This window comes from Vipera ursinii (genome assembly GCF_947247035.1).
Source record: "Vipera ursinii genome assembly, chromosome: 4".
Classification (NCBI taxonomy): Eukaryota; Metazoa; Chordata; class Lepidosauria; order Squamata; family Viperidae; genus Vipera; species Vipera ursinii.
In genome coordinates this window covers 65,647,884-65,660,759 of record NC_139514.1, presented here as the reverse complement: position 1 = coordinate 65,660,759, position 12,876 = coordinate 65,647,884, and the positions used below count along the sequence as shown (strand labels likewise).

The 12,876-nt window shown below is 34.0% G+C and overlaps 1 protein-coding gene across 3 annotated transcripts in view; it reads left to right on the top strand.

Annotated features, from left to right (window-relative positions):
• The window catches only part of SMS (spermine synthase), a 43,604-nt gene extending 31,367 nt beyond the window's left edge, over positions 1-12,237 (top strand). For 2 of the 3 annotated variants that reach the window (XM_083362771.1, XM_083362773.1), the window contains exons 5-11: positions 2,020-2,195; positions 3,484-3,640; positions 4,442-4,529; positions 6,013-6,127; positions 6,940-7,019; positions 11,362-11,477; positions 11,939-12,237. In XM_083362771.1, coding sequence (XP_083218897.1) covers positions 2,020-2,195; positions 3,484-3,640; positions 4,442-4,529; positions 6,013-6,127; positions 6,940-7,019; positions 11,362-11,477; positions 11,939-11,978 — 772 coding nt within the window. In that variant the 3' untranslated portion in view covers positions 11,979-12,237. Of the gene's footprint in view, positions 1-2,019; positions 2,196-3,483; positions 3,641-4,441; positions 4,530-6,012; positions 6,128-6,939; positions 7,020-10,207; positions 11,338-11,361; positions 11,478-11,938 lie in introns of those variants that run through there. The other variant, XM_083362772.1, reaches the window with a different exon arrangement.
• Positions 12,238-12,876: the final 639 nt, after the last annotated feature.

Genomic DNA, 12,876 nt, shown 5'->3' with positions numbered 1-12,876 from the left:
AAATAACTCCACTTTATATTTTTTATACTTAGTTTTAATCTTTAATTGCCATTTTGGAGCCAAGAGGGAGTGACAGCGAAAGGCTCTGCTGCTGCTGTGCACCACTGGAGGGCTTTCATTGCACTTCACCCTACAGATTACCTGCCCGGTGGCAGCTGCCTCCTCTTGTGGCTTGCGCCGTGACCGGGCAGTGCAAGCCTTCCCTGCTGCCTCCCTCTGCCAGCCCTCTGTCGCCGCCACTGGAGAGAACAGAGAACAGGGAGGGGAGCAGCTCTATGCAGTGATGCAGAGCAGAGAAGAGCACTTGCTTGCCACCCTGAATTGCCCTGCGTCTCCCTTCTCCATTCTGGAAATGGCAGTCCTGTTTCCTGCCAATTCTCCTTCCGGCGCTGCTGTAGAGTTGGCGCACCACGACCCAGCTCCTCTCGCTTCCCAAAAGCATTTCTTCACTAACCTAATTTCCAGCTCTGGCACATTTCTCTCCTGTTGCAGGGAAATGGAGTTTGTGGGACTGAAAAAAGTTCAGTCACACCTTCCAACTTCTTGCGAGATCCATTTCCCTCCCGCCTTTCAGCATGGCAGTCAGGCTCAGGACGGAGTGAAAGGGAAGGTCGCCGAGCAAGAAATGGCCTGGCTGGGGGGTCCCTGAAGTAAGCAGGTGCAGGGTGCATGGGACACCTCCACCCTTTCCCCCCCACCTGCCTTGCTTTGTTGTGGCAGCAGTGGCCCAACACGCGCTCCTGCCCCATTGCGGCAGCAAGGTGGGACAAAGTAGGCAAGGTCCTAACTAGGGCTTATTTTTGGAGTAGGGCTTATATTAGGCCCACCTCCAAAAATCAGAATAGATCTTATTTTGGGGATAGGTTTAATTTTTGAGGAAAGACGGTAACAGACAATTTTTAGAGTAATTTCTGAATGTATTGTTCCCAAGTATCCTTGAATTCTTCCGTAATATTGCCTCATTGAATTAATGAGCCTCTACTGCTTTTAATTATAAACCTTAGCACTCTCTAGTTCCCTCTAGTCAACCTTCAGAGTCCCCTCTTATCATCTTTTTTTTCCTAATCAACAACACTTTCCTACAGGAGAATTTCTTGCAGTCCATTTCAAAATCTTCATATATATTTCTGTAAATTTTTAAACAACCCACAGGAAATATTCTTTCAACTCCATCTTAATTCGTTTATAAATTTCCAAAATAAATACGTTGTCTTACTCAAAAATGAACAATTTTCTTTTTAAAGTCCTTAAGTTTGCATGAAACGTCTTTAATCAAGGATATAAAGAAATTCTGCCAAAAGCTTCTTTTCAGTGCCTTAATTTTTTATCAAATATATTATTATGAATATGTATGAAAATTTTAATTAGAATTAAGTAAAAATAAGATTTTTTTCTTTACCTTACCATTATGCTTGATCAAGAAAATATGATCTGTTTATTTTTTAATTTCCTATCTTTTTTTACATTTTAAAAAAAGAACAAACGTAGATAGAATTCACTGGCAATCTAATTCCGGCTTAAGAAATACTAGTTTATATGTACACATATAGTCTTGTGAAGTCATATAGTGCATGAATGTCTCATTATGAGTTAATATATGTTTACATACATGCAAAAAACTAGAAATATGCTGGAAATTACAAAATAGATTTCTGAAGAGAATATATGTTTATATTTTATAATTAAATGTACCGTAAATTTAGAATGTAAAAGGTTTTAGTAGTACATTTTCTTTACTATTTCCTAATTTCCAGCACTAATGTACTAAATTTATTAATTTATTTAATTTATTAGTTTAAAAACAGGTATTCTGCTTGTCTATCTATTCATATATAATAGTCCCTTTAGGAAGCTGCTATTTAAGGTTGCCTGACAATAAAATTCATTCTTTCTTTCTTTCTTTCTTTCTTTCTTTCTTTCTTTCTTTCTTTCTTTCTTTCTTTCTTTCTCTTTCTCTTTCTCTTTCTCTTTCTCTTTCTCTTTCTCTCTTTCCCTCTTTTCTCTCCCCCCCCTTTTCAGCTTGCCAGTCATTATGAGAGGGGATGCCATTGATAGATACTGGCCTACAGCGGATGGGCGATTGGTGGAATATGATATAGATGAAGTTGTATATGATGAAGAATCAGCTTATCAGAATATTAAAATTTTACACTCAAAACAATTTGGAAATATTCTTATCCTCAGTGGAGATGTTAGTGAGTATTATCAATTGAAAATAAACTATATGTATTTGCTATTGAATCAGGCTGGACAAAGTTTCTAAATTGCCAGACTAAATTCAAACCATAAATCATGGCTTATTAAGGGCTTGGAATTGTTTATTTCTAGGATTATTTTTCTTAAATTGTAAACATTTATTCTGTGTAAGAATTAATTGATATTTTATCAATTTTATGTCATGAAAGGATTATTAGATGCTTGCCATCTTTTTTCTTGGATGATATGACATAAAATATAAATATAATTGCACTGATATAAAATTACTCTTTATTGATGTTACTGTACTATGGCTAATTATAAAATAATATAACATTCTTATCTGAGATATGATGGCTGACTAAATTGTGTGAACAAATTTCTCTTGAGTGACAGAAAAGGGTTTCAGCCGGTGTAGTATGAAGTTGTAGGAAACAAATAGCTTTGAATTCATGTGGTTCAGCTGACATAAATCTATTAATTAATTAATTAATTATGAGACTTGTATGCCGCCCTATCTCCCGAAGGACTCAGGGCGGCTAACAACAATAAAATACAAATAAATACAAATATTAAAAAAGAATTAGCTTTTTTAATATTTGTATTTATTTATTTTTAATACCTTTCTGCCTACTAGACAACATTCTGCCCAGTAGGCAAAACATCACATCTTGAGAGTTGCACAAGATCTACCCCCTCTTTCAATTTTCTACTGATTACAGGTAGTCCTTGACTTACATCAGTTTGTTTAGTGACTGTTTGAACTTTATGGCACTGAAAAAAATGACTTATGATTGTTTTTCACACTTATGGCCATTGCAGCATCCCTATGGTAATGTGATCAAAATTCAGGTGCTTGACACCTGCTTCATATTTATGATAGTTGTAGTGGCCCGGAGTCATGTGATCATCTTTTGCGAACTTCTGACAAGCAAAGTCAATGGGGAAGCCAGATACACCTAACAACTGTGTTACTAACTTAACTACAGTGATTCACATAACAACTGTGGCAAGAAAGGTCATAAAATGGGGCAAAATTCACTTAACAAATGTCTCACTTAGCAACAGAAATTAATTGAGATCGTAACTCGAGGACTACGTATAGTTATAAAGTTATCTTTAGAAATTTGCTAATTTCTAAAGAATGAATGTAAGACTACACATATAATATCCATTGTATAGTATTAATTGTCAGCTAACTAATTAGTATCAAAATGGTTATTGTTATGAAAAGGATGTATTTTTATGTTTGTTTATATTCATAAGTTTGTTTTTCTGCCTTTTAAGATCTGGCAGAAAGTGACTTAGCATATACAAAAGCTATAATGGGCAGTGGAAAGGAAGATTACACCAACAAAGATGTGCTCATTCTTGGAGGTGGTGATGGAGGAATATTGTATGAAATTGTCAAAATGAAACCAAAGATGGTCACCATGGTAGAGATATCCTTTTGATATGGGCCTGTGGTCAATAATATAAAAACAAAAGTCTTCATCTCATTCTATTTGGAACATAGATTATTGGTTTATTATTTATCTTGATTCCTTAAGAGCGTTATTTAAAACTTTGACTATTACCTATCTTAAATCTGGTCCAAATTGTATAGCATTTTATAATTCAATTGAAGATTTCTTGCTACTTTTAAAATTGTACTTAAGAATTTCTGATGATCATACAAATTTTTGTGTGTAAGATGCATCTTTAATCTGGTCTAAATACTATGTAACAGATACATTATAATAGAGTTCTGTTTAGGCAGCTAAGGGCTGCTTCACTCCGGTGGTCCCCAAACTTTCCGGCTTTGCGGACTAGCAGCAGAGAGGAGAGGGAATGGTTCCACACAAGCAGCGGGTGAGCTTATGCTCGCCTGCTGCTTCCGCAGCCTGGTACCAGGTCATGGCCCGGGGGTTGGGGACCCCTGTTTTACTCTATCTGGCAAGGAGAGGGAATCTGGGGGTGGCAATAGTATCTGCCAGTGGCTCAGTTCTAAGGATAGATGTTATAATTGGATAAAATACGCTGATTAATATCAGGTCATATGTCAAAAAATTGTAATAAATAAATTACGTTTCTAAGAATGTTTTCAATTAATCTGTTTGGCTCCAGAAAAACTGTCAACTTATTAATGTTTTAGTAGTCTGTTCATTATACAGTTTAGGCTTTTCAAGGCAGAAACAAAGACCATTATGAAGAATGTTAATAACAACAAAATGAGTTATTTCATTCTTATTAGTATCAAAAACATTGACCAAATGGTGATTGACGGGTGTCGAAAATACATGCGTAAAACATGTGGAGATGTCTTGGACAATCTAAAAGGAGAATGCTATCAGGTATATATTTCATTTATACCATTGTATTGTTTTCTCATAAAAGTATTTGTTTCTTCAAAGTACATAGAAATAAGTTCAATTATTTATGTTATACTCTCTTCACTTTTAGTTTCTAAAGCCAATTTTGTCAATGTATATATTCTATTATCAATACTATTGATGTGAGGTAATGGTATTGAATATAATTGCAGAATATCCTTAATATAGAGCTAACTCTGTTTTAATACAGTTCATACTATTTTAAATATGAAGGAGATTTAACATTTTAAAACCACTGGGTTTTTGGTTTGGTTTCAATTGCCCTTTTTTTGTGGGAGAGCAAAGAGAATTGCATGCTGTTCAACATCAGTCACTTTTAAATCTTGTAAATGAGTGAATAATAAACAAATGTGAAATATTTTTGCAATAGGGAGTAATGCCTTGATTGAAACATAGGTGATGTCTTACCGTACTACTAGTAATAGAGTATATTCTTATTTATCATTATTTATGGTGCTCAGCACAAATAAGTTCTATAACTTTATTTAGCATAATGAATAAAATTGGAGCTGAAATTTATTAGATATGTGCATGAACAAAAGTATACTTTACTGTGGGCAAAGTTCTGGACTGGCATGGTATAGATAGAGGGGATCTGCTACCTTTGCATGCTCTACATTCCATCAGTGTGAAATCTAAAGTAGATCCAGGAATTCCTCATAGAGCAAACTGGGATTTTGAATAGGAAGGTTTTTTTTATAGGACCATTAGAGAGCAGCAAAGAGAAGAGGAAGAACTTTGCTCTTGTCTACTTATTGTTGGCTTCATGGATCATTACTGTATCAGTAATGGTAAAGGGGCTTGTGATCCCAATGATACTCTTGAGACTGTATAAACTCTTACAATGTGCAGAACAGAGACTTACCAGATTAAATACAATCCATGGAGGAAAGAAATGGCAAAACAATCAGTATTACAGTGATCCAAGATTGTTCAGATACAAAAAAAAGCAGATGTTGAGCAGTTGTCACAACAAAGAAGACAAGTCATGCTAATAATAGAGTAGAATGCTGTTTAAAGAAAGGATTATGCTCATTCCCCTTTTGAGTAGCTGAATGTAGCTGCCCCTCTGTTCCAAAGTCCTGTATTTTGGCTCACTTTTTTTGTGAGTTATGGAAGTAGAAAAAAATGGTGTTGGCATCATGATTTCTCCATTCAAACTCCAGCAAAAGATCCCTAGATAATATTAGTGCACATGTTTTGCATGCAAAAAATACCACGTTCAATTTCTAGCTTGAGCTGTCTTGGTTATAGAGGACAAATGGCAGTCTCTGAACAATGTAGTTCTGTAGGAGGCCTTATATAGATACTACTTCATTATTTCTTGGGTGACAGTACAATTGAATTGATTTGGGCTACTTCATTCATCATGACTACTACAGAAAGTGCTAATGTCACCTTATGGACATTATGTTAAGTAGACAAAATGTTACTATTTTTTTAGGTATTAATAGAAGATTGTATCCCAGTCCTGAAGAGATATGCCAAAGAAGAAAGAATGTTTGATTATGTAATTAATGACTTGACAGCTGTTCCAATCTCTACATCTCCAGAAGAAGGTTATTTTTTAAAGCTTTCATTATATTTCTGCTTTATTTTCCTATAAAACATAATACCTTTGGGGCATTTGTCTGAATAGGTGGCGAGCTCAAAATAGGGAAGAGAATTGTCTATTTATGCAGATCTATTTTCTATAGACTTACTTCAGCCTCCATAGGTTCTGGTGGAAAATCTGAAGGATCAGACATCTCACAACAGTGGGCATATGCAAAGATTAAATCAACAAACCAAGTATAGTGCCCAAAATTAAAAATAAAGGCCAATTCAAAACAGGCAGCATTAACCAACAGAACGTGACTAACCATCTGGTCCAAACATCTGGGGAACAGCCGCTTAATGCCTTACAAAAGGCTAGCAGGATTGGAGCCATCGAAATATTTGGTGGGATGCTATTGCATTCCCTTGCAGGTTTTATTGTCAATCATTTCTTCTGAAAATCTCTTTTGTAGTTGAGTAACTTAGTATATATCTGAAGAATAGAGAGAGAGAGAACAGGTAAGTGTGTACGTGAAGTATAGTTTTATAGGGTGTGGATATTAGGAGTGTGGAGGAAAATGGAGAAAAAAGCATTGGCCCTCACAACTACAGATCATTGATAGATTGTTCAGTGGTGCTGGAAATGGTTTTCTAAATAATTGTCCTATATTTATAAAAATGTTTAAAGTAAGTTCCATGCTTTGCCTTTTTATTTACAGAGCATCCTATAAATCAAACATGAATCCACTGATGTTGCAAATTGCAGTTGTTCTCATCACTTAACATTTATGAATTATTTAATTTCTAATTAAACAATTAGTACGTTTAAATTTAGATTCCACATGGGAGTTTCTACGAATGATTCTGGACCTTTCAATGAGAGTCTTGAAACCTGATGGAAAATATTTCACCCAGGTATGACAGGTGGAATTGTTGTAGATAATGTAACTGTAGGGAATTTTGAAAACAACTTTGTTTAGATGGCTTTGTAGATAGGTATGTTAGGGTATGTTTGGAGCGAAGGGTAATACCAAAACCTAGTGTTAAGTTTGTATGTTCTCCTTCAGATATGAGTGAATCAGGAATAGGTGGGGTTTTTTTAAGGTGAGTTCCATCAGAAGCTAAGATTCTCTTGAAATGGAAAAATCCTGGGAGCCACACTTTTAATGGAAAATTTGGCAGTCTTACTTAATTGCATTTCTTCCACAGGGATCATAAGTTTTCTCTTTGGTTAAAGTAAAGTTAGATAGAGGTATCCTACTTTAAATGTTGGAATATGTATGAGACAAATGTTCTGCCATGATTTGTTTGTTTGTGCCAGTGTTGACTCCTGCTGACTGCCTAGAGAGGTCCTTGCAGTTTTCTTGGCAAGATTTCAGAAATGGCTTTCTGTTACTTTCTTCCCAGGGGCTGAGAGAGTGACTGGTCCAATATCACCCAGTTGGCTTCATTCCTAAGGCAGAACTAGAACTCAGATCTTCCAATTTCTAGCCTTATGCCTTAACCACTACACCCAACTGCCTCGAACTTAGAAGAAAATCATGGCATTCTGGAAATTTTGCTAAACTGTTTCGAACCAGTTACATTTTGGCAGAACCAAATTCCAAAATCATTGATTTTTTCCAAGTCTTTGCGTCATCTACCCTCCTTCTCTTATTGCTGCCATCCAAGTCCCAGCTTGACATATCCATTAGCCAAATCAATCTTCACCCAGTCTTTCCAGAGCTTTAGGTTAATTATGTTTCAGGTTACACTCTCTTATGCCTCTGAAATATGGAGACAAATTGACTGTGATTACTTCTACTGTAATTTTAAGTTACTCATAAGTGTCAAGAACCCCAGTTAAGAAGAAAAGTGTTATTATATATGTAATCTATTTGATTTATATTCTGCCTTTATTTCAGCAGCTTAGGATTTCCTCCTCCCCCTTCCAAAATAATAATAATAATAACCCGCTGTGGTGTGTTGGGCTACGCAAGTGACTGACCTAATGTCACTTATTGAGAATCTGGTCTTCCATTGCCTAGTCCACTGCCTTAACTATGCATCACACTGATGGCATTTATTAGATTTTTTTTAAAACTATGGTGTGCAGAACTACTATTTCCATTAGTCTCCAATAATACAAAAAGTTCTCCATGTTTATTAATCATTGAAAACAAAGTCTTTTAGTTTAAAAAGCACCAGGATAAGTAACACAGCACTAGGAGACATAAAAATTCATAGTTGCTAAAATGTAATTGACTCATTTTTAAAATTAATTATATACCAATTAAATTATGGTTGTTCTGAGATTAACTAAACATTTAAAATTAAGCATTACATTGTCCTGATGTGCTCTGGCTTATACTTTGTTGTATTTTATTGTTTTTCTTTATTGTGCTTATTTATAACCACATGCTACAACTCTGGCTTAGTGTATAAAATTGGGTAGCTATTTACTGGTGCCTGAGTACCATTTTATTCCATTATTGAATATGACCACTAGATGGAGTTTTATTACTCCATTTTATTATAAAAATGTCAGGTAACAAATTTAGAGATTGGAACTATATGGTACATTTAACTTAAGTTGTAATGTAATCTGATAAGACTCTGTGTGGCAGTATTAGCTTTTTTCACAGAATGATAGTCTTTAAAATCTTGAATATTAGATCACGAATATGCTTAATAAAAATACACAATTTTGTCAGGCTGTTATTTATATCACCATTATTAAGGTTTAAATATACTCTGTGGTTCTCAAAGTTTTTAATTTTCAGTGTTACGAAAATGTCTAAATTAAAAAAAAATCTGAAAATGCATAGGACTATAATTATAAAAGTATAGTTTAATGTTTTATACCACTATTATCCCATCTTGTTATATTTGGTAAAATCAAAGGGATGATCACACCTAGAACTCCTGCTTCTTGTTTTCCCACAACAATACTCCCCCACCCCGGTGAGGTGGGTTGGACTGAGTGGAATGTCTGTCCTAAAGTTACTCAGCCGGTTTTTGTTCCAGAAGGAGGCCTAGAACTTAGTCTCCTGGTTTCTGGTGCCAGAATGTGAACTAAACTGACTTGCTTCAATTTTATAACTTTTTATAAGTTGTTTTTATGTTATTTTGTACATTAAAGCAAGGTAAATAAATAAAACAGGCCTGCTTTCATAACAATTGCTAGTAAAGATAAGAATTTTGGACATTTTTTTTCCCTAGAAAAAAAAATCATTGGAAAGTACCTAGCTTTGTGATGAGATAACTGTTTTGCTCATCGAGTGCTATATTCCATAATGGCTGCTGAGATTCACATTCCAAAGTATGAGATGAGAACCTATTCCTTTGTATGTGTAGGAATTCAAGTAGAAAATTAAATGTTCTGGAAGTTACTATTCAAGATATGCCTCATGAGGTGTACTCAAGAACTTAATGTCATTCCAATTAGATAGCTGAAATTCAGACTTCCTAACTTGGCATTTTCTGGGGTTATTAAGAATAAAAGCCTCATCATCTCTATCTAGCATGGCAAGATAAAGAATGGAGCCAGGGTACATGACTCTTACAGAGGTATTTTCCATCCTAGCACTTTTGTGCATTACATTCTAAAGCAAGGGTGTCAATGTTTAAAGAGTTGTGGGCTGCAATTCAACCTCCTCATCTACAATTCCACCAGCTGGAAATGTAGTATTGTCACAGGAGAGGGTGTGGCTAATATTTGGGGAGCCTTAAAAATCTAGGATGATTTAGAGGTAGAGAATTGCTTCAAAAGGCTTCCCTTAAAAAAATCCTCCAGTCTCAATTATGTTAGTGAAATGCAATCATTTTCCTTTTAAATTGCAGCTGCAATCAGTTCCAGGTGTTAGTTGTCCATATGTGAGCCATGTTGCCCATTTTAAAGTCCTATATTCTTGTTGACTTACAACACCAAAGTTTTAAATTGTAATATAGACATGAATTAGCAAAGCACTCTATCATATCCATATACTTGGTTGTATTAGAGATTTCTGCTTCATTAGTAGAAAGATTTGAAATGACATGATATATTTGTTTAGAAAGCATTCACCAATGTAAGGTAGAGAAATTTATAAGTATGCTAACTGAAGCATTTAAATCTCTTTCAGGCATTGCACACAGTTAGCATGCTTTGTGCAGACTTTGTGGATAGAGCTTGCATACACCCTAGTTCAGCTGCGAACTATAAGAAACTTCAGGGTTGAATCCTTCTTCCATCTCACAATTATTTTCCCTCAAAAGTACAGTATATATAATTTTACAGAAGTTTAGATGGATATATAAGAGCATAAATTGATTAAAAACAAATCATCCTAATGCATGAATTTATACAGATCAAATGTAGTGGATATAAATATAAATATAAATACTGTTAGGGAAAAGAAATGTATGAACTTTGCTAAATGCAATGTTGCCTATTGAGTATCTTAAATAATTTCATTTTTCATACATCCATTTTTTTTGCCATGCTGTCTCTTCTGATTTACTTATTTTTGAAGATGATGATTAGAATTGGGTAATGAGGATGGTCTATAAAATAAGACATTAGATTACTCATATTATGTAGATTTGGTCATGCCATTAAACAATCTCAGTACATTATCCATAAATTCCCTAGTGCCTTTTTTCTATTTGTGATTTTTAAATTATACACACAGGTTGTTTATGTACTATTCTACTCAATTTGATGTGGGCAAAATTATATGTTGTGTAAAAGACAGGAGAACCAAATAACCACTGCTGAATTGTGGATAATTTTAGATTACTATCCAAGCTTTATGTAATATTTTGATCTTGTTTAAATAATATTTTGCTATTATTCTGTAATAGTTTTGATAGCTTCCACTTTTTAAATATTAACAAAAATATGAAGTATTTTAATGAAAAAGCTTTTTAGTAGCAGTAAAATAAGAACATATATCCCTAGTTATCTGCACTTGTAACATACATATTCCATTATTCTAATTGTTGTATACTGTATAAGAGTATTCTTTGTCAATATTTATTTAATAGCCTTTGTTGCATTTGATACATTGTCTAGTCACCATTTTTGTAAAAAATATGTATTGTTTTTCCCCGTTTTATGCTTCCCCTTTGTTCCAATAGTCATTATAATATGTATTTATACTTATGCATACTCACATTATAAAGTTGTTTAATTATAAAGAACCAATTCATGAAATGTTTCTTTTTATATAATTGCCTCCTCTGCCCTTCCACCAGATTTGTTTGACACATTTTTTTTCCACCTGCTCCCTTGCAGGGAAATTGTATCAATCTCACAGAAGCCTTGTCTCTCTATGAAGAACAGCTTGGCAGATTATATTGTCCTGTGGAATTCTCAAAAGAAGTTGTATGTGTTCCCTCATACATGGAGCTGTATCCTTCAGTAAGAAACCATGTTTGTTAACATTCCTATTTCAGTTGGTGCTAAGTCATAGCTGACACATTAAGCCTAAAAGTATATTATGGTTTAACACAGTGTACTGTCTTAATATAAGAAATTCTTGGGCAAGAACTCATAATCCTGCAAGTTTACAAATATTTGTACACACTAACATTCTGTTAGAACTTTTTAATGTAAGCCGAGTTTTCCTGAGGCTTCAGCAATCATAATTTTAGTGTCTTAATGAATCATCAAAGAATTTCTGCTTAATAGTATAATCATTTGCTAAAAAAATTATATCTGAGATATAAAGGATGAAGAATGCTAAAATGAATTTCTTGTTTTATTTTGAAAGTAATGAAGATTTATTTTGACAAGATATTTTCTTATATGTGTGGGGAAACTTAAGCTTATGAGAAAACACAAAATATTGGATTCCTTGACTATTTTTTAGATGGGTATTTTATACTATTTGGAAGAAGACTGATATTTGAAGCTGAAAGCCTGCGCTACACATGCTGCATGAAATCTGTAGGCTTGCCACGTGCTTTGTCTTGGCATCTTGACTTTAAATTATATGCTGTAGATGATTTTGAAAATTAGTCACACTATCAATTGATAATTCTTTAATTGTTTTTTATTATTTTAATTTAAAAGCAAATGCAAAATGTATATTTTGATGAACTAGTGTGTTATTTTTGAAAGTCAACTAGCTGAATAAGCAACAAAATTATAGCTGCTGAATGCACTGAACCTTTAGAATGTGATCATTTTATTATGTTTATTTTAGAACTTTGAACACCAGTTTTAAAAGTCAATATTAGCATTTAGTGTGATTCTGTAGATGTTTTTTCTTCAACATTCATCAGTTTAATAGTCATGGTGTGACTTGTGCATTGTTGTCAAATGATTACTGTGCTTCCCTGAAAGAAATTAAGAGATGTTATTTTTTTAATAATACCTTCTAACTCACTGGGATGTTTTACAATATGTAAAAAAGTTCAGCATGAAAAAGTGACACAAAAGCACCATCATAATTTACCATCATGGTAGTGTTAAAACCTATGATTTCGCTGCATAAGAATTACCATGAAAGTACTTGATCCTAGCTATGAACTATTTAGTTTCTTTCGTCATCTACTGTTTTTTCAATATAGAAAGATATAAATTGTTATCTTCCCATCTACAAAGAGATTTACAAGCTACTTAGTAATGGTATAGTGATGTACCATTATTAGTAACTATTATTGTATGCCACCCAGAGTCACTTGTTGTGAGATGGGTGACCTTATCAATGTGATTGATTGAATAAATAAATGAATATAGCGTTACTGAATTAACTAGTATGTAGTGAAATGTCAATCAAAATCAGTCTGTGTATTTATTGTAAGT